The 19333-nt window shown below is 45.9% G+C and overlaps 2 protein-coding genes across 2 annotated transcripts; both read right to left on the bottom strand.

The window, feature by feature from the left end:
- Positions 1-808: 808 nt before the first annotated feature.
- Positions 809-5839, bottom strand: CGCS363_v015056 (Bloom syndrome protein-like protein; the record flags this gene model as incomplete). Its single annotated transcript, XM_036646905.1, has 2 exons — positions 809-5390; positions 5442-5839. The coding sequence occupies 2 exons, from the start codon at positions 5837-5839 to the stop codon at positions 809-811; spliced, it is 4980 nt and encodes a 1659-aa protein (XP_036487878.1).
- A 9468-nt stretch (positions 5840-15307) lies between these two features.
- CGCS363_v015055 (uncharacterized protein) lies at positions 15308-15667 on the bottom strand (the record flags this gene model as incomplete). The annotated part of the gene is made up of 1 exon (XM_036646904.1): positions 15308-15667. The coding sequence occupies one exon, from the start codon at positions 15665-15667 to the stop codon at positions 15308-15310; it is 360 nt and encodes a 119-aa protein (XP_036487879.1).
- Positions 15668-19333: the final 3666 nt, after the last annotated feature.

Below are 19333 nucleotides of genomic sequence, written 5' to 3'. Positions count from 1 at the left end.
CCTGGCTCCCCTATACTCTACCTCTATGGGCTGCTAAATGAATCTCCCTCCCTCTCTTTTACTGAAATCCGTTTTTTTACTTTTCCCCCCTTGGTCTTCTATCTGTTTGTATTTCTATTTCTCTCTGTCTACTTTCTTTCTACCTCCCTTTATCTTTAACTACTGTCTACTGTATAAATCTGCTATCTTTGGTATGTGATTCTTTAATTCCCCCTCTCTTGCTGACCTTGCTACCCCTTTTTGGCTGTAATTTTTCTCGGTGTACTCTGCTCTCTTTCTATAACAAATCTTTTACTCTTTCCTATTATCTTAATACTATTCTCTTTCCCTCTGCTTGCCCCCGAATCTGCTTTATTATAACTCCTATACTCTTACTAATTCGCCTTTGTTAACGAACCTCTTACTGTTCTGCCCTTTTGTTCTGCTATGCTATCTAACCCTAAAACTGGCCCTGAAATCTTTAACACTACATCTGTATTATATTCACGCTCTTACATCCCCTTTTTACTTCTTTTTTTTCCCTTCTCTCCGGCCCCTTTCTCTGCTCTTTCCATCCTTCCACTGTTGCCTATACCTTTTGCTGCTCCTTGTATTCCCCCCTTCTTGCTCCTTGCTCATGATTCATCCCCTCTGTTACTCTTTGTCATCTTCCACCTCCTGCTCTCTTGTGCTATTAAATCTTTCTGTGTGAAAAAACATCTGATGCTCTGTTTTCTATTATCCTTTACTACTATACTTCCCTACTCCCTACCCTAAACTGTCGTACTCCTATGTACGGCCCCTACTCGCCCCGCCTTGCCCTGCCTGATCACCCCTCTGCTACGCCCTCTACTGCCTTCTGCCACAACTGGCTTGTCAACCGGCACAACTTGCTTGACTGCACCCCTCCCCATTGGATCATCTGCCCTAACCACTTATATACCTCCTTCTCGCTCGATGCCCACTCCTCTAACCCGTCCGCTCTGCGCATCGCCCTCACCGTCTCCTCGTACACCCTCGACCCCACACCGATCGTTGCGACGGCGAACATCGTAACCATCAACCCTTGGTACTGGCATGAACCGCCCTCGACCTCCGTGAACCGCCCGCCGTCCTCGCCCAACGGCTCCCATCGCCGACACCAACCCTGCGGCAATCCGCAATGGAAACAACTGCTGAAATTCTCCATCATCCGTCCGTCGAACATGGCCTCTTCCATCTGCCTCCTGTACTGCGCCGTCCACCCCCACGCCTGCTCCCCGCGGCCTGGGCAATCGTCTAACGTGTGCCCGTCGCTCTCTCTCCGGCGTATCCCGCAATACGTGCACCGTCCCGCCCACCGCGCCAACTGCTGCTTGAACGTCTCCCCCTCCTCCCCTAACCCTGAACGCTCTGCCCTGGCCTGCCACTGGCGGAACTGCCTGGCTTGCTGACTGGTCTCGAACGCGGCCCTGATCTCTTCGTCTTCTCTGGCTCCATGTCCCTCTCTATCCCCGTCCTTGTCCCTATCCATATCTCCATCCCCGTCGTCTACCCACATCACCTCCGACGCCCTCTGCCGGCATATGTCGCATGCCTCTTCGCCCTCCTCGCACCCTGGACGGTCCACCCGCCCGTCCATGACCTCGTCTAACACAATCCGCCGGCATACCTCTCCCCTGATGTATGTCCTTGTTGACACCTCCCATCCCCCTCCGGCTGCCCTCCCATCTTTCTCTGCCTCCCCTGCCTCCTTCTCCTTCTGCTTCTCCTTCTCCTTCTCCTCCACGGCTGCCCTACTGCATATAACAACCGACCGGCTTGGCTGGCCGTCTCGCCCGGCACGCCCGCTCTCCTGGACGAAATCCCGCAACCGCCGCGGCATGCCCGCGTGGACCACCAACCGCACGTCCGGCACGTCGATGCCTAACCCCAACGCGTTCGTCGCCACGATGACGCCCCCATCGGCGCCGTCGCCCATCCTCCACGCCTCCAACCTCGACGCCTTGTCCTCCGTGCTGCCGATGCTGCTGTGGAACGCTGCGCACCCCAACGCCTCGGCCATCCGCTCGACGCCCTCGATCGTGCTGCTGTACACCACCGCCTTGCCGCGTGGCTGCTGCCGCAACCAATCCCTGACCTCCTGGCAACCGCGCTCCTCGACGGCGCTCAACTCGCCGTCCTCACCCTCCCGACCTGACCCTAACCCTAACCCTGACTCTGCCCGGCGCCTGTGGCTTGCCGCACCACGACCACGACCACGACCCCCACCCCCTGACCCTAACGCAACGACAACAACCCCATACTCGATATTCCTCCGCGTCGTCGCCTCGCGGAACACCCGCACCCGCTCCTGCCGGATCCCCGTCACGGCGAAAAACTCCCGCTCCTCCGCCGGCGGCAACGTCGCCGTCAAACACACCAACTGCGCCCCGAACTCCTGCACCGTCCGCCCCAACGCCCGCAACGCCGGCCGGAACCCCCTCGACCCATCCAACACGACGTGGCACTCGTCCAACACCACCCGGTCCAACTGCTGCCGCCGCTGCAACCGCCCGACGAAATCCCGGAATCCCTGCGTGACGGCCGACTCGGGCGTCACGAACACCACCGTTGCTGCGGCCGTGTTGGCCCGCCCGCCGCCGCGCCACGTTGTCGACGCCAACCCCGACCTCGAACACCGCGCGTCCATGTCGGTGCGCAACGCCACCAACGGCGTCACGACGATCGTCACCCCGTCCGGTGCGCAATACGCCGGCAACATGAACGACAAACTCTTGCCGCCGCCCGTGCCCGTCACCTGCACGATCGGGTCGTCCCCGCGCATGATCGACCGGATGACCCGCTCCTGCTGGCCGCGGAACGCCGCCCGCGGGTCCCCCATCATCTGCCGCAACTGCCCGCCGGCGTTGGCTAACTGCAACCGCGTGAACCGCCGCCGCCGCTGCCCTTCGAACTCCTCGTCCGCCGCCGTCGTCGCCGTCCGCCGCCGCTTGGTGGGTGCCCCGCCGCCCCGGTCCTCCGCCCCGAACCCCAACAACCGGTGCCACTGCCGGCTGACGGCCCGGAACCTGTCCCGCAACGCCGCCGTGCCGAACGGTGCCTCCTGGTACAACCGCCCGTATATCATCCCCGCCACGTGCGTGCCGTGCCCGGCCTGCAAATCCAATGCGCTGTCCTCGACGCCTATGTCGTCGTCGTTGTCGTCGTTGTCGTTGTTTTTGTCGTCTGCCCGTCCGAACGCCTCGTTCAAATACCGGTTGGCGATGGCGACGGCCATGTGCCGCCACCCGCTGATGTTGATCTTGCTGCCGACCAACCGCTCGCTGTGCTGCTGCATGATCCGCCTTGCCTTGTCTGACGTCCACAACCGTTCGTCCGTCCACGGCGCCCGGCCGGGGGTGGCGTTGGCGCTCTCGTCTGTGATGGTGTTGTCACGGGCGTCGTCGTCCTCGGTGTTGTCACGGGCGTCGTTGTCCTTGGTGTTATTGCGGCGCTCGTCGCCCCTGGTGTTATCACGGCTCGCCTCGCCCGCCGCCCTGCCCCTTACAACCACGTCGTCCGCCCATAAAAATGCGCTCTTCCGGTCCGTCTGATGGATGATGCCTCCTACCTGCTGCCAAAACGGCAACACTAACCATAAATACCACACCAACAACTCGCCGACCTCGCGCGGCAAATACCGGTGTATCACCTTGGCCGTCCCCGTCTGGCGGTAATTCTTGTGGTACGACGTGACGAAACATATCATGCCGTCGTGTGCGAACACGTTCCTGACCCCGCCGTTGGCCGTGTTGCTGTGTCTGATGCCTGCTAACTCGGGCGCCCGCGCCGGCTGCCCTGCCACCATGTGCATCAACATCCACAACCGCTCCCGGAACGATTCCAACGCCTGTCTGTATGCCTGCACCGTCCTCTCGCGGTATGGGTGGTGGCTATCGCTGCGGTTGGACGTGACCTCCTCCGCCTGTCCTGCTGCTGCTGCTGCTGCTGCTGCCACTGCCGCCGCCGCCGCCCCTCGCGTTGGGTCTAACCACGCCCGCCGCCGTGCCTCCGACTCTGCGATGCGCCGTGCGATCCACCCCTTCCCCTTGCCCACCCACGCCTCGTTGCGGTCGTCGTGTAAAAACGAATACCCCGGCCGGTCCTGGCTGTGGTCGTCGTGCATGCTGTCCCACCTGATGGCGGGCAACGCTGCTGCTAACGCTGATCGGCCTCCGTACCCATCGCCGTGCCCGTCCCTGTCGGGATCATTATCCCTATCCCCATCCCCGTCCACCACCGCCAACTGCGCCAACAACGTCCGCGCCTCCTGCGCTACCCCGTGGAACATCTCGGCCAACTCGCACACCCGCACCCGCACCCGCCGGAACGATATCCGGTCGCCGCTCCAATCCACCATCCCCGGCGCCACCGTGTTAAACCGGATATGCATCCCGTACGTGCGCGCGTCGTAAATCCAATTCATCGCCCTGGGCTCGTCGTCCGGCCGCCCGGGCATCCGCGTCATGAACCGCCGCACCTTGTCGCGCACCAAATGGAACACGCTGCTGGCCTCTTCGTACGCCGCCTCGGCCCCTTTGGTCGCCGTCAACGCCACCACCTCGTCCTTCCGCTCCAACCACGCCTGGTACACGACGAACATCTTGGCCACCTTGATCACGGCTGAATAATTCGTCGTGTACTCCGTCGCCTGGTGCCACCCGCCGTCCTCGCGGATGCCCAACACCGCCAACGCGCCGATCATCGCGCTCTCCTTTTGGCTCTGCTTGTACGGGTCCTCGATGATGGCGATGATGGCGTCCAAACACATCCTCTCGACCTCCTCCGCCTGCGCGGCCTGCCTGCTGCCGACATCCGCCTCGACACGGCTGGTGAACGCATCCCACAACGACCCCTGACGCATGGTGAACCGATACGGCGGCCGCTCGCGCTCCGGCCACTCGTCCATGCGGAACCATATGCTCACCATCTTACGCCAAACCTCCTTGTACCGCTGCCACGTGTCGTCCTCCATGCGGTTGTCGAATGGCCGCACCGGCTTCTGGCCGATCTCCTTCCGCTCCGCCTCGAACAACACGTCGTGCCCGACCTTGTGCGGTGCTGCTGTTGCGCATGCCTTGTCGGCGACGCTGTTGAACACGGCCCATATGGCCTCTAACGTCTCCTCGCCATCCTCAATTGGTCGCGTGGCCTCCTGTAACTGCGTCTTGTTCAACCCTTCCAAATCCCTCGTCCACCCGACGCGGTACAACCACCCGTTCGGCTCCAACTTTTCGTCCACTGTACTGACCTCCTCGCGCGCGTCGGCCTCGAACCGCTTCTCTTGGTTCTCGTGCAACGTGACGAACCACGCCGTGTCGTCCGTCCCCGGCCCCGATGGCTCGCTTTGAACGGCCACCCCTAACCCCCGCCCGACCTCGAACCATCCGCTTGCGGCCCGTGTTAAAAAAAAACGCTGGCATGGCACGCCTGTTGTCCACGGCAAATCTCTGACTGCCGTGGCTTTCTTGCGCACATTGCCCCCCTTCTGCCAATCATTCGCCCACCGGTGTTCTGCCCGGCAATGCTCCTGCATGTTTCGCACGCGGCGGCACACATAACGGCATGCGTGGCAACGCAAACCGTCCGCCCGGGGCGGTGCGATATGGGCAACTGGCTCGACCGTGGGGTCTGGGTATTGAAACGACTGCAAATCGGCCTGGCTGCGGATGATGCCGGGAATATCGCCGACTAATCCGGCGACCTTGCTCCTGGCCTCGGCGGGGATTGACCGATGGTTATTCCGCAAATGCGCCGTGGCTTCGTTGGCTAATACGGCGTACTGACATAATGTGCATATCAAAATGGAATACTGCGTGTTGTGGACGAATGGCTCCATCTTTGGCATGTATTGGTTACTTTCTTCTATCTACTGTTTATGACTGGTTCCTCCTGTCCTCTCTTTATAAACTCACCTTCCTGCCCCTTAATTCCATATACTTTCTCCTTGATCTACTTTCCTCCCTGCCTACGTTCCATCGCTCGGTCGGGCTTTCTGGCCTGGCTGATGGTCCTGTTATATAATTGGCTGGTTAATGCGGGGATTCGGACGACATCACAAAAACATCTACTACCCTATTCACCTATTTCTGGACTCATATCACGGAATAAAACACTGAGAACTGGGTTCCTATAATTATACCGATTGTGGCTTTAATTGCATGCTACTTTTACCTATTTTACTACGGAAAATCTCAACGGCTTCCACCTTGCTGTGAACAACGGTTTCCGCCCTTGTCTCAACGGACCCACCTAATTCCATGGTGGGGCGTTCAATGGCTTCCGACGTCAGCCATCGTGGACGTGATGTTAGCCATCGTGGACGTGATGTTAGCCATCGTGGACGTGATGTTAGCCACGGGCTGGGCTCGAGTCTTTCGTTGGCGACGCGGATCAGCTCATCGTGACTCGTCTTCACACGTTCTGCTTGGACTTTCCGGAGATCTCGAACGCGGTCCACCGCCTGTTGAGCCGGGCTTCTACTCGGAGCGCCTTGCAGAGACTCGTCGGCTATCTGTCCCTGGGCCACCTCGAACCATCCGCTCGCGGCCCGTGTTAAGAAAAACCGCTGGCACGGCACCCCTGTTGTCCACGGTAAATCCCTGACTGCGGTGGCTTTCTTGCGAACATCACCCCCCTTGTGCCAATCATTCTCCCATCTGTGTTCTACCCGACAATGCTCCTGCATATTTCGCACGCGGCGGCAAATATAACGGCACGCGTGGCAACGTAAACCGTCCGCCCGGGGTGGTGCAATATCAGCAATTGGCTCAACCGTGGGGTCTGGGTATTGGAACGACTGCAAATCGGCCTGGCTGCGGATGATGCTGGGAATGTTGCTGACCGATTTAGCCACTTTTCCCCTGGCCTTGGCGGTGATTGACCGATGGTGGTTCCGCAGATGTGCTGTGACTTCGTTCGCTACTACTGCATACTGACATGATGTGCATATCAGAATGGAATACTGCGCGTTGTGGACGAATGGCTCCATGTTTACCTATACGGATGGCTTGCTTTGGTCTACTACTATTAAATGATTCCTCCTGTCCTCTCTTTATAACCTTACCTTCCTGCCCCTTAATTCCGTATACTTTCTCCTTGATCTACTTTCCTCCCTGACTGCGTTCCATCAGTCGGTCGGGCTTTCTGGCCTGGCTGATATCCCTGTTATGTGATTGGCTAGTTAATGTGGGGTTTGGGACCGCATCACGAAAACATCAACTACGCTATTCATCGATTTCTAGACTCACCTTGCTGATTATCGAACTGAGAACTAGATGGTTATAATTGCCTTCATTCAAGCTTTCATTGCATCCTACTTTTGTGTATTTTACTGCGGGAAATCTCAACGGCTTCTTCACTACTGGAAAACAACGGCTTCTACCCCCTGTCTGCACGGACCCACTTATTTTTTGGTGAGGATTTCAACGGCTTCTACTTGAAGCCGTCGTTGCCAGTATGTTAGCTCATCGTGACTCGTCTTCACACGTTCTGCTTGGACTTTCCGGAGATCTCGAACGCGGTCCACCGCCTGTTGAGCCGGGCTTCTACTCGGAGCGCCTTGCAGAGACTCGTCGGCTATCTGTCCCTGGGCCACCTCGAACCATCCGCTCGCGGCCCGTGTTAAGAAAAACCGCTGGCACGGCACCCCTGTCGTCCACGGCAAATCCCTGACTGCGGTGGCTTTCTTGCGAACATCACCCCCCTTGTGCCAATCATTCTCCCATCTGTGTTCTACCCGACAATGCTCCTGCATATTTCGCACGCGGCGGCAAATATAACGGCACGCGTGGCAACGTAAACCGTCCGCCCGGGGTGGTGCAATATCAGCAATTGGCTCAACCGTGGGGTCTGGGTATTGGAACGACTGCAAATCGGCCTGGCTGCGGATGATGCTGGGAATGTTGCTGACCGATTTAGCCACTTTTCCCCTGGCCTTGGCGGTGATTGACCGATGGTGGTTCCGCAGATGTGCTGTGACTTCGTTCGCTACTACTGCATACTGACATGATGTGCATATCAGAATGGAATACTGCGCGTTGTGGACGAATGGCTCCATGTTTACCTATACGGATGGCTTGCTTTGGTCTACTACTATTAAATGATTCCTCCTGTCCTCTCTTTATAACCTTACCTTCCTGCCCCTTAATTCCGTATACTTTCTCCTTGATCTACTTTCCTCCCTGACTGCGTTCCATCAGTCGGTCGGGCTTTCTGGCCTGGCTGATATCCCTGTTATGTGATTGGCTAGTTAATGTGGGGTTTGGGACCGCATCACGAAAACATCAACTACGCTATTCATCGATTTCTAGACTCACCTTGCTGATTATCGAACTGAGAACTAGATGGTTATAATTGCCTTCATTCAAGCTTTCATTGCATCCTACTTTTGTGTATTTTACTGCGGGAAATCTCAACGGCTTCTTCACTACTGGAAAACAACGGCTTCTACCCCCTGTCTGCACGGACCCACTTATTTTTTGGTGAGGATTTCAACGGCTTCTACTTGAAGCCGTCGTTGCCAGTATGTTAGCTATTATATAATATAATAAACTATACTATATTATCTATCTTTAGCTTTAATAGCTTATTTCTAATAGCTACCCTTAACCTCTACTTAACCTTAAACTATTAGCTCCTAGTATATAATAAGAAAAACTATTAGTATAATACCCCTATTATCTATAATAAATCCCTTACTACTATAGCTTTTTTCTATATATTACCCCCCTTCTATTAATTATTCTACTATTTATATTCTACTTAGTAATACTCCTATATATTCTATATATAGTAATATATATAATAGTATAAATAGTAATATAATCTATTAACTTAAAATAATATAATATAGGTAATAAGTTTAACTATAGTATTTAGGTATTAAAATAACTTTAATTTAGCTTAGCTATAGATAATATTAGTTATATTACTAACTAATCTAATAACTTCTACCTTAGCTTTAGTAGTAATTAATTAATAGTAATTATATAAATATATTATAACTTTATTAGCTACTACTATATACTTATATAATATATATATTAAAATAGAATACTATATATTATAAATAAATAGCTTTATTTTTAGCTATATATATTAATTACTTTTTTCTATTTACTATTTATAACTAATTCCTCCTATCCTCTCTTTATAAACTTACTTTCTTACTTCTTAATTCTATATATTTTCTCCTTAATTTACTTTCTTCTCTATTTATATTCTATTACTTAGTTAAGTTTTCTAATAATTTTATTATATAATTAGCTAGTTAATATAGAGATTAAGATAATATTATAAAAATATCTACTACTCTATTTCCTTATTTCTAAACTTAAATAATAAAATATAATATTAAAAACTAGATTCCTATAATAACTTAGTTTATAGCTTTAATTATATACTACTTTTATCTATTTTACTCTAAGAAATCTCTATAGCTTTATACCCCCTCTATATATTAGCTTTAACCCCCCCTCTCCTTAGCCCTACTTTTAATCCTAATAGTAGCTATAACAGCTTTAACACATAGCTATTATAGACGTAATAATAGGTTCTATTTTTTATTATAGAGTAGCTTTAATATAAAATAAGACTAAGTTAGGTAATAATAATAATCCTTTATATAAAGTAGGATTACTTAGTTATTATCTTATTTTTAACTTATATAGCTAAAAGCTACTTATTAATATATATTAATAGGTTTTCTAGTTTAATTATAAGAGTAACTAAGGGCGCTATAATAAAGAGTTTACTCTTATTATTTATATTACTATCTATCTTATAATCCTTAGTAAATAAGTTAAAGTTAATATACTTAAGATTAAAGTAAGTCTTATTATTATTATTAGCCTTATTATCTATATTACTTCTACTACTTTTAAATAGGTTATTACTATATTAAGCTATTTTTTTATTAAAACTTTATAAAAGCATCCTTATCTAATTAATTATAGTATTATTATTAATATTAATATAAAGCATAAGAGAAGCTATCTTAAGAAGTATATATATTAAATAAGTATTAAGATAATAATACTAAAGTAAGTAAGCTAACTTAGTAATCTCCTTAATTACTTTATAGTAAAGCTAAAGGTTTATATATTAATTTATATTTATATCTATATTCTTAAATAACACTTTATTATTTTTAAATATATACTTCTATATCTTATCTCTTATAGCGTTCTATATATAGCTAAAGAGTATTATAAAGAGCTTTTACTTATTATATCTAGCTTTTATTTATTAATTTATAGATAAAGATATCTTTATAATCCTTTTCTATACTTATACCTTAGCTTTAGTTTTAAGCTATACTTATTTATATCACCCTTTATATATTATTTTATCCTTTTATTAGATTATTATTTAGCTTTTATTTTAGTATAGAATATTATATTACTATTAGTTTATAAAAAGAGGGGTATAAAGGCGTTATATTATATCTTACTATAAGTTATAAATAATTAATATCTTATATATTTATTTAGGTTTAATAATTATTAAAGTTATTTATTTTAGCTAATATATCTAAGATATCTATTATTTAAGATTTATAAAATTATATATAGGGGGGCTTTTACTATTTATAAATCTTAAATAGGCCTAAATTTCTATATAGATTAATATATTAATAAGGCTAAAAGTATATATTAATAATAGAAATATATATCCTTAAGTATATTAAGTAATTTAAAAGTTAGAAGTATATTATATAAAGTAGTATAGCTACTATCTTAACTTTTTATTCTATTTTCTAATACTTTAATCTATCTTCTTATAATTTAACTTATATTTATAATCTATTAGAGATAGTATTAAAATAGAAAGCTATCTATTTTAATAATATTATATTTAATAGCTAATAATACCTTAAAAAAGCTTAGTTATTAAAAAACTTATAATTAGTGTTATTAAGTAAGAGGTATAAGATTATAATAATAGTTAAGCTACCTCTATAGATAAAAGCTATATTATTAAAAGCTATATATAAGAGTAAGCATTTTTATTAATTTATTATTATATTTAAATATAACCTAAACTGCTAAATAAAGATAAATAAGTATATAGTTTATATTATAAAGTTAGTAGTATTCTTAGAGAGTTTAAGGTATAATTAGGATATTATTTATAAGTAGTTCCCTAATTAGGTTTTCTTTAGTTTTCTTATATATAGTAATTAGAAAGCTAGGTTTAAAGAATTATTAAGGAATATTAAAAGAATAGCTTAAAATTTTAATAATATAATAATATAGCTAACTCTATTAATAATTTATCTATAGTAAATAAATTTATAAACTTTAAAGAGTAATATAATAATATATATTTAAATATAGATATTAAACCTAATAAGGTTCTAAAAAAAGATAAAATATTTAATAATAGGATAAGTAAAATAGAGGAGGAGAGAGAAACTAAGAGCTAGTTATTACTATAGAGGAAATTACTTAAATAACTATAGCTAATTTTATAAGCCTTAAAGATACTTAAAGCTTTTAGGATTTAAGTAGAAGAGAAAGATAAGTTAGGAAGATTATCTTAGTTTTAAGCTATATTCTAAGATATTATAAAAAAGCTAAAGTAAAAATATAAGATTAAAGTTATAGAGGATAATTATTATTATATTAAGGAGCTTATATTCTATTAAATATTTAAAGCTACTTCTAAAAATTAATTATATTACTTACTAACTAAATATAGTATTAAAGCTATATCTTTACTAAGTAATATAATATAAAAAGCTAAAAAATTAATAGAGAAGCTTAATAAAGCTTAATATTTATAACTAGCTTCTTTTATAAAGTAATAAAAAAGTATTATTAATAAATTATTAGGGATAAAAACTACTACTATATAGATATAAATCTATATATAGTAATATAAACTATAAAAAAGATAAATAGAGTTAAGAAGTATTTTCTAAGAGAAAAAGCTTAAATTACTTAAGCTATAAGACTTCTTAAAAAAGAAAAACTTTAGTACTTAATAAGGGAAAAAGATAAATAACTATTTAGTTACTTATTTTATAAAAAAGCTTAGCTTAAGAGAGGGAAAGAAGTTTATAGACTTAATTTATAGGTTTATTATACTTAGAATTCTTATTAAAGTTCTTAGTTTAAGTATTTTAATATTTTTATTTAAAAATATTAAGTTATAATATAAATAATTAAAAAGTAAAAAGGATTATAAGATTTTTAAGTCTTAAAAGAGGAAAAAGATAGAGTTAATCTATTATACTTTAGTAGAAAGATTATTATTTTTATAAGATCTTTATAAAATAATAAAAGAAAATATTATAAATAAAGTTAAAATTAAGAAAAGCTTAAAAATAATATAAGCTTTATAGTAGATATAAAAAGGAAAGAGAAAAAAAGAAGTATTAAACTTATTATTACTAATATTTATAAGAGATATTAAAGAGAGAGATATTATAGAAGTTAAATAAGAGGAGTAAGAAAAAGAAAAAAAGTAATTAAAAAATAAAGCTTAAGTATAAAGTATATTATTTTAATTACTTTTAGTAATTAAAAGATAAAGCTTAAGTATAAAGTATATTATTTTAATTACTTTTAGTTAAAAGATAGGGCTTAAGTATAAAGTATATTATTTTATTTACTTTTAATATTTAAATAATAAATTAATTATATTTTTTTAATTTTAAGCTTTATTAGAATTAGAGTTATTTTAATTTATCTATAAAGAGAAATAATATATATTTATTAAAATACTTTATTATATTATAGTTATAAAATATTAAATAATTAATTTTAAGAAAAGGATACTTTATATTAAAATTTAAGTTTTAAGTACTTATTATTTATTATTTTTCTTAAAACTTAACCTTTTATACCTTAAGTGATAGCATCTATAAGATACTATTTCTTATAGTTAATAGGAAGCTATTCTAAAGGGTCTGAAATAGAGGGCTAAGCAGAGTGTTAAGACTGCATATTAGGCTAAAATATTTATTATTAATATGATCTCTATAGTAATTAGTTTTAATAAAGGCTTTTAATTTGCTAGAGAATCTAGCGTGAGAACTTTTCAGTAATAACTAATTATACTTAGAATTAGGTTAAGGATTAAACCTACTGCAGCTATTTATATATTAGTTTTCTACTAAAGGAGAGAGATTTATAGCTTAGAGAATACCTAAATAAATAAGTAAGGGTAAGCCTTATATTAAGGCTGGAATGTACTGTGAGTAATAACGTTAAAAGGCTACTTAATAAGGTTATTTTATATATTATTCGGAAGATTATCACTATGTCGCCTAAATCTCAGCAGTTACAATAAAGCGCATATTAGCAGTCTTCTAAACAGACGATAATAGTTATAGCAGTAGTAACGCAATAGTATCTTATATAGGAATACTAGATAAAGTGTGGTTAAGCGGGAGATAAGTCTACTATAGTTCAGTTAGCAACAATATAACTTGCTGGAGGTCCATCCTTCTGCATAAATAGAGTTAGTAGCTAACTAAAGTGGCTGGTCCTATACGTTAAACGCTTTACTGTTAGTTATAGTTGCAATAGCAGACTGATGCAAAAAGTTAGGTGGGTTAATAGGTCGCTAATATGAAGTTGGATTGAACGGATGCGCTAGAGTCGAAGGTTAGGATCAGAAAATGCTTCAAGCAATATCCATAACCATACCATTAACGCAGCCGGCAGAAATTATTTCGGTATGTGCGGATACAGCCAGGGCGAGAGGTGATCTTAGCAGTGGATATTAGGTAGAATGCGCAGCGGAACATGGAATTCAGGGTCTGACTTAAAGAAGAAGGGGGAAGCGGTTCAGTGTCAGTGCTGTTATTACTGTTACAAGAGTCAGTCAAGTAGATAAACTAGTTGAAAGAATAGAAGTCTCTCGTCGCCAGTATCGAAACGAACATTCAGCGCATGCGGTGAACACTTACCCGGAGCTCCACAGGTCGGCGGATGTTTCCTTCAAGATGTCCTCCTCCATTCCTCCCAGTCGAAGATTCTTTGTGTTGATACTTGAGTCGGAATAAAGAGCATGGCAGTGGCGATGAGAGGATGAACCTTTCCACACCACGTCAGCTCTCGCATCAGGCAGGTACGCACTTAGGATCATTGCAGATGTTGCTGGGTACATACGAAGACGACTTAATGGACATCTGGAAGATGACCCCATGGACATCTGGACAAAGTGCGTTCCAGATGTGCCGACTTCGTGAGACTTGAAGCGCACAGCAGCTAGGTGAAAGCTCTGCGCGGTTACGAGGCGAAAAAGCTGCTTGTGTGTTGCAAATGCTGTCCATGCATGAGAAAATCCGCTCATGTGTCGGAAAACCTGTACTGGCCCGGGAAGTTCTACACTTGTACGGGGAAAGTTGGACTTGTGCTAGAGCAACGAATGAGGAATTATTAAAAAGATGTGACAAGAGTGAGTAACCCACCTACTTCCATTTATGCCAGATACCGAAGCCGAGCTGTGAAACAGAAAAGTGCCATGAGGTCCCAGCACGCAGATGGAACTCCAGAAAGCAATCACCCAACCCGCTGCAACGTTCGTTCCTTGCCGCAAAGGCGTTGTATGTGGCTCTGGTCACTCTTTCCCTGCTTGATTTGTGGTTGTTACCTGAATACTGACCCTGCGGCAGACTGAACTCCTGGTGTTCTCGACGCCGCCGACGGCATGGACATGATCATCCCGCCATTGTCGACCGCCCATTTCCGACGAAATGAAGCAACTGCACATCTGCCGTGCGCCATGACGCCCAGCGCCAGCTCCGATCCCATAGCCCCATTGCACGCTTTCAAATCAATATTTTGTTGCCTGCAATCATGCCTACATCCTTTTTTGTTGAACGGATGACGGTTTCTCACACAACTGCATTGGTTCCCCACGACTATCTTGAGCGAAGAAGATAGTACAGATTCGACTGCCACTGGAGCGACAGAGAAGGTGGCGGAGAAGATATCCTAGGGCCACCGTCGGCGCTAGAACATTGGCGCTCAAGCAATCTCGCGGGGATGAACAAATACATACGTAATCCGCGGGTCCTGTTGAATGCGGTACACTACCTGTGTTAATAGCTAATATCTGATAGCAGGCAAGCGACGTTTGAGACAGGCTATTCAGTGCTGACAGCATACAGGATTTCTATTGCGGACGGCTAGAAGATCATGGACGCGGCCCAGAACCGACTCGAGCTCCATTTTGTGAAGAATTCTTTTGTGAATTTTTGTATGACCAGGGATACATGAGAGGTCCCCCTTACTCCAACCACCCCCTACATGTCTAGTAAACCACCCTCATCAACTACTGCTCCATCGAGCTACAGTGCTGCCTTGAGTTCCGCCAACAGGCTGTCTTGCTTTGGATGGTTCAACCGGTTTACTTCGCGATACTGGTCGTCGGTCATCTCGTTGTTTTCGAATGCTTTGGCGATGTCTTCGAACTCGTTGAATATTTTGAGAAGAGATGGATCATTACGGCCGTATCGGCGGAGGATGACATATGCCAGTAGGCGACAGAAGAACAATGCTTCTTCGAATTTGTTGCGGTTCTGAGGGAAAGGGCGTTTGCTTCGAAACTTGCAGACATCATGCTCTTTTTCTCTGATGAGCTGGGTGAGGCTGTCACCGCTCTTGAGGTAGCGGTCACAGAGGTAGTGAATGTAGTATTGCTTCGGCATTTTGGTGTAATGGGTTGTGGCAGCGTGAAGAGGGAGATGCCTGCCCCCTGGCGATTCGCGCTCTCTTCATATACCCCCATAGGTGGCCATAGAGGTTTCTCTGTGAGCCATCCTGGCCCTCGAATATTTCCCCGTGAGAGTCATACGGCAGTCAACAAGGTGCGCCTCCAGGCGGCAAACTGCGAAGAAAAAAGTTAGAAGGGAAGAAAGACCGACTCGAGCTCGTCGACCACTGCCTCCACGCCTAAGACTGAAGGCCGCCGCCTACGCGACCGCTGATCTTACTTGAGCAATCGCATTCCGACTCTCGTGGATCTATTTTACCTTCGCTCAGAAGCTCGCTGAAGCTTGTCAATGTGAGCAGTACGCCGAGGGGGATCAGGAGTGTGGGTTTCGCATCCAAACGGACATGAACTCGTGGCGTTTGGAGTCCTACTTGCTGTCTAGACGGCGGTGGAATCCCCTTTTTAATCAAGCGCAGCATCGGCAAACATTCTATCGACGGAGATGTCCGGAGGAAGATTGCGGGATAGATCAGGATTTGTTGGGGTGAGAAAGTTCTCAAGAAACAGTCCGTTCACAACCCCTGCAGACTACCTCTGTGGAGCGCCACCGTAATAAAGAATGGTCTGTACTGTCTCTACAAGAGGCTGGCGTTCTAGAAAGTCCATGGTGCATCCCATGTCTGGAAAGACTTCATAGAGCATCGCTCGGCGGCTAATGAAATCTTGGCCTCGACATTTTAGAGAGACAACGCTGGATTCAATTGCTACGAACATTCTTCTGTGCGCAATCCATTGGTTTCAATCTAAGGTTAATTGATTCGAATATAAGCGAGATTGTGAAGCGCTCATGAATGACTGGGAATATTGCATGCATCGTAGCTATGGCTCTGGTTTGAAGCTGCTCCTTCCAGGAAGCCTTGTTCCTTGAAGGTGGGTCTCTCGTCGTCAGTCTGGGTCCTTCGAAGATTGAAGGCCCGGGAAATGCTCCGATGCTCGTTTTTTTCTGTCCAAGAGTCCATTTGCGACAATCATGTTGTGAGATCGTCTGGAGCTGCGTTAACGGAAAACCTCCGCCCTTCGTGGCGTTGCGTAGCATCGTCATACCGCATATAGTGGATTCAAATGTTCAAATCCACGTGAGAAATTACATGCTTGTCAGGCACTGGTCTCCGTAGGAAGAAGGATGCGAGTTCTAGTTGTATGATTACCATCATGGACGGAAGTCGACGGCTGCGGGGGGAAAGCATGGAGGCCGAAACATGGCGACTTATGACGCCACATCCGCATGTCCATTCACATTCCCTCACCCTCGTGACTCCGTCATGTAGACCAGGTTGTGTTTATTGCCATCCTTCAGAGATCCCAATCCTTGAGCGTGGTGCTGAGCCCGGGCACATGGATGGATCAAGCTGACTGAGCAAACCGCCTTCGCACGAGGAGCAAAAGAAACCGGCACAACTTCGCCCCTCGCGAACACCTTCCACCCTCCAGCGGCCGCGAACGTGTTGAAGTTCCAAGTCTGTCGATTCAATTGGGTTGAATTGCGTGCAGCACCCTGCATCCCTCCGCGTCGTCGATGAGAATACTGTGCGCCGATGTAATATGTCCGCTTCGTGGCGCTCTCAATGAGGTGCGTGGTCTGTTCATTCGAGATGCGCATGGTTGTTGCGAGACGGAAGTCGGGCGGGCCCGAAACCCGGCCTGGATCCCGCCTCTTTGCAGAGGGTCAGCCACATCACTTTGTAGCCAGGCGCGCCCGGCGCTCGTAGCTAGATCATTCAAGCCACTTCACGCAGTTGTGAACGCAGTGAAGTTTGAGCGGGTAATGAGACCACAGAATTCGAAGATGAGAGCTTAATTTGAGGTGCGCCTCCCGTGGAATGGGCATGTACATGCGGTAAAGAACTGGGGTCCTGGGAGTGGAGGAGGATGAGGATCATCGCGCTCATGCAGGTACCAAGCTGCTTGAGGTGCGGGTGTGGCACAGCATGTCGACAAGAATTTTTGCGGGTTGATTCCCATTCCAGGGAGCGCAACGACCTGCTTTTATTTCCTCATTATGACTGGTGTGACAATACCACTTCTCCAGCCACGCGTTGGTCGGGAGAAATCACCAGAGCCACTCCCCGCGGAAGATGGTGGCGGTATTATTGCCCGTGAGATGCTAGACTCAGATCTATGCATCGCTGCCAGGCAAAAGACGGACAGTCTGGCCCCTCGCACATCATCCTTTTTTGCGGACTTGTCTACTCTTGACTCAGCGCCGGTCCGGCCTTGGAATGCCTCCATGTCCCCGTTGTGTGCAGCGACAAATATCCTTGCGTTTTTTAACAAAGTCACCCTTCTGTTCAAACCCTCGATATGATCTTGACGGCAGTATAGCGAAAGTCTTTCCCATTCATGTGCAGCGGATTGCTTATCCCGTTATCCTCGCTGACGACAACACCTACCACTGGCCGAGCTGCCCTGCAGGGCCCCTGACTACCACATATAAGCCACCCACAAAGCAGCGTGCTCGGTAGATCATACACTGCAACTCGCAAGATCTATGCTTCAAAGAGCAAATCTCCATCTCCATGGCCTGGCTGATGCGAGGCAGCCAGCCTTGCTAGATGTCGCTCTTCTCTGTCTCGGTCTGGTCTCATCTACTCATTCTACGTTACTATAACAGAGATGGTTCTCATTGCCGAAGCCACCGACATTTCTCGAAGCTTCCTGTCTATTGTTCCTTGGAACATTGCTCACAATGCTCTAGGTCTTGCCGTTATATATTTCGTGTCGCACCTTTCGCAACGCATCTTTTGCAACCCATGTTTCCCAACGCACCCATCTCAACGAGTTTGAAGCCCCCACTGTGAACCATCCCTTGCGAACCCACTGGCGGAGTCCTGACTACGCCAGCGACGATTTTCGCCAAGTAGTCGTCGCCGAGCCTCAGTTGTCGAGCTCGTCTTCAGGGAACGCCACACGAAAGTCTGGGAGTAGGGAAAATGACTTTTTATTTTCGAAATCCAGTTGCCCGGCGATGATACACTGCTGGAGTGGCTGTTTTCGCGCTGAAATAAGTGGGCCGTTGTGCACCTCAGGGAGTACTTTGACCCATATTACTTCTTTGTTGCAGTGTTGCAGTGATCACTCTTGTCTCTCCCTGGCCTAACTATAAATCTCGTCACAGAGCGCGCGAGGTGTGGCAAGCCGCGGGCGCGGGCTGCATCGCACGGCATGCTTCGTCACGTCGCACTCGGATTCACGTCAAAAACTATTGAAGTGACGGGTATTCATGCATCTCAATTAATGACTCCTGCTACGAATGATGCAACACAAAAGGGAGCTAGAGAACAAGACGCTCCGTCCAACTGGCGCCTCCGACAGACCGCAGTAACATTACAAGTCCACATTGTCACCAACACCTTCCATCTCCTCCTGAGCTCGCCTGGCATACAGTGCCATAGCCTCATCAATCTGAGCGTACATGGTGACCAAATGAGAGTCCATGCGGGCTTTCTTCGCTGTGAGATCGTCGACAGCGTCGAGGGCCTTCCGCTTCTGGCCGGCAGCATGACGGAATTTCTTCTCGTATCCATCGATGGAGTTGGGCGCCACAGTATGGGGTGCCATCTCCATGGCGTCCAGGTCAGCAACAATCGCCTCCTTGTGCTTT

Source organism: Colletotrichum siamense (assembly GCF_013390195.1).
Source record: "Colletotrichum siamense strain Cg363 chromosome Unknown KSG_Cg363_contig12, whole genome shotgun sequence".
Taxonomy (NCBI): Eukaryota; Fungi; Ascomycota; class Sordariomycetes; order Glomerellales; family Glomerellaceae; genus Colletotrichum; species Colletotrichum siamense.
This window is presented reverse-complemented; position numbering and strand designations above follow the sequence as displayed.